This window comes from Pyxicephalus adspersus, chromosome 4 (assembly GCF_032062135.1).
Source record: "Pyxicephalus adspersus chromosome 4, UCB_Pads_2.0, whole genome shotgun sequence".
In the NCBI taxonomy this organism is placed as follows: Eukaryota; Metazoa; Chordata; class Amphibia; order Anura; family Pyxicephalidae; genus Pyxicephalus; species Pyxicephalus adspersus.
Window position 1 is genome coordinate 111,252,890 of NC_092861.1, and position 2,429 is coordinate 111,255,318.

A 2,429-nucleotide genomic window follows, 5' to 3' on the forward strand; every position below is an offset into this window, starting at 1 on the left:
AGAACCAAGACTTGATTCACTGAAAGGCATGAGTTATTTTGTCTTTATTTGTAATTTATAGTATATATTCATTTAAAACAAGGCTTTTTATAATTTAAAAAAGTGTAGGGTGATGAAAACACTGTATGTCCCATGATACATTACAGTCCTAAATAGTAGTAAATACGAGTCTAATATACATACCCGCTGTTTCTGTTTAAGAACTGATGTGGATTGTAAATCCATGTCTGACATTGAAATTATTCCAGTTAGTTTTTCAAGAGTCTCATAAAAAACAGTCATGTGACTCTCAAACTCCCCAAGTGGCATAAGAAGTTGTTGGGATTCATACAACAGTGGAGGATATCTCTCCCTTATCTGAGAATATAAAAAAAGAAAGGTTATTTAGTTCTTCACCTTAAATAGTAAATTACTAGAAACAGCCAGTAGTTTTTCATACTTTCAGCATTTCATAATGATTATTTTAGATCAGGTCTTTAAATTTATACAATCCTCAAATGTTTACTGTTTAGTTTTTGAAATGGTCATGACAGTTAGTTGGATCCTCAAATTCTACAGTAAAATTCCCAAATTATTTAGGAAATCATGATGCATTTTAACTTGATAGCAAACCATGCAACATGCATAGGGAGGAGCTGTGCTTAATCATGAAATTGTAATGAGAGGACAATTATACATATACTGTAAGGAATAACAGAATAGTCAAGTGAATTTACTCGATTTAGTTGGTCCTTGATTCTTGCTACAGCTGCCAACATCTCACTGGCTTCGGTTGGTGGAGATTCCTTTGTAAGAAGCTGAGCCATCCTTGTCACTGACTTATACTGAGCTTCTATGATTGGCATTTTCTGTTTGATATCCTATGATATACAGAAAATAATTTCACAATGGTTACATTTTACGTTAAACTAAGACTAAACACTGCTTATTCTTTCCCAAGTACGTATTCTTTCCCAAGTACCAAACAAAACAAAAAAGCTGCTGGTATGTGAGATTAAATTTGAGATACTGTACATCCGTAAACCTCAGTTTCTCACAAGCTGCACACACATCTGTACTTCCAGTTGCAGACATGACAGATGTGTATTTGACCGAAAAGGATGCACCCTTTCTATGACCCCTTTTTCCTGAATGACTCCAATCTACAACTGATGTACTGTAACTGGAGTTAGAATTAATATTTGGCTATACAGGATAATTGATGCTCCTTGTTAGCTTCCCATTATGAAATTGACATATAATAATCATGGGGTGAGGGAATTCTTTTTTAGTTATTATATGATGTTGATTTTCTGCTATATGTACGGTCAGTCCATATGAAAAGGAAATACCTGACACTTACTTTAGCTAAAGAAGAGGCTTGGACAACCTATAAGTCCTCAATGATACAAGAACAAGTCCAGTTAAACATGACCAGCTACTACTAGATATTGTTAGGAAATGCCTATTTGCCTGGTGATTCCGTGCTGTGCACCACAGCAGTATAACACACTGTTTATTCTGTCCAGCGATGTAACTTGCAGCAGCCAGGAGAACTAAGATACCAGCAGCCCCTGCTTCCCTTTAGTCGTGCAGCTTGATAGATTTATGGCATCCCCAGCATCCATTGTTAGGCTGTGCACAGCTGAAGGGGATTCTAGAGGCTGATAAGCTCCTGACTCCTGCACTGCTATTGGCTGCTTGGACTTTAAAGCCTCTCTGCTCCCAGTCACCAGTGCCTCTTGTAGTGTATAGCTGGGCTAATTTGTGCTGGAGTGTGTTTTCGTCTGCTTTACTGTTGCTGACCCTGCCTGTTTCTGACCTTGGGAGTCTATGCTGGCTGGACCAACCTTTGCCTGTGACCCGGACTCTGCTTGTGTTTTGCCCTTGTGTACTTCGTTTGCTAAACCAATATTCAGTGTATGACCTCTGCTCTGTATTCTTTACTTGGCTCTGTTAGAATCTTGATACTGCTTCAACTGTGGGTACTGCTTCAACCATCCTCAGACACCATGCCTTGGGTAGTAAGTCCTGGGGGCAACCGAGTGCTAGGAGACGCAACCAGTGTCCCGAGGCTGAGCGGGGGCTTACTAAAGGTGAAGACTGCGGTGTTAGATTGGGGGACTGGTGTCTGGTGGGGACTGGTGCTGACCAGGGCCTTACAGATATACTATGACCTCTATGAATGAAAATCTGCACAAGTAAAATTCATAGTTTTAAGTTACAGGATTCTGGCAGTAGTATTTTTAATTGCAGAAACAGCTGTTGTTCACTAGATCTAGGCAGAGGAGAGCTGAGTATGCAAAAAAAAGTGGTAAAGATTACAATGGAGATGTGTGGGTCTTTTTATAAAGCAGTGGATCTGACATTCACTGAAACATTCCCTGATGGATATTCAATTAATGCCATTGGGACATATGGATCTGGAAGATTCTAGAATAAACCTTTAA

The 2,429-nt window shown here is 39.1% G+C and overlaps 1 protein-coding gene across 1 annotated transcript in view; it reads right to left on the reverse strand.

The window, feature by feature from the left end:
* The window catches only part of SYNE1 (spectrin repeat containing nuclear envelope protein 1), a 198,065-nt gene that overhangs the window by 152,828 nt on the left and 42,808 nt on the right, over nucleotides 1-2,429 (reverse strand). The window contains exons 19-20 of the mRNA XM_072410249.1: nucleotides 717-860; nucleotides 121-357 (exon numbers count right to left, since the gene is read on the reverse strand). Of these exons, the coding sequence (XP_072266350.1) occupies nucleotides 121-357; nucleotides 717-860 (381 nt within the window). The remainder of the gene's footprint in view (nucleotides 1-120; nucleotides 358-716; nucleotides 861-2,429) is intronic.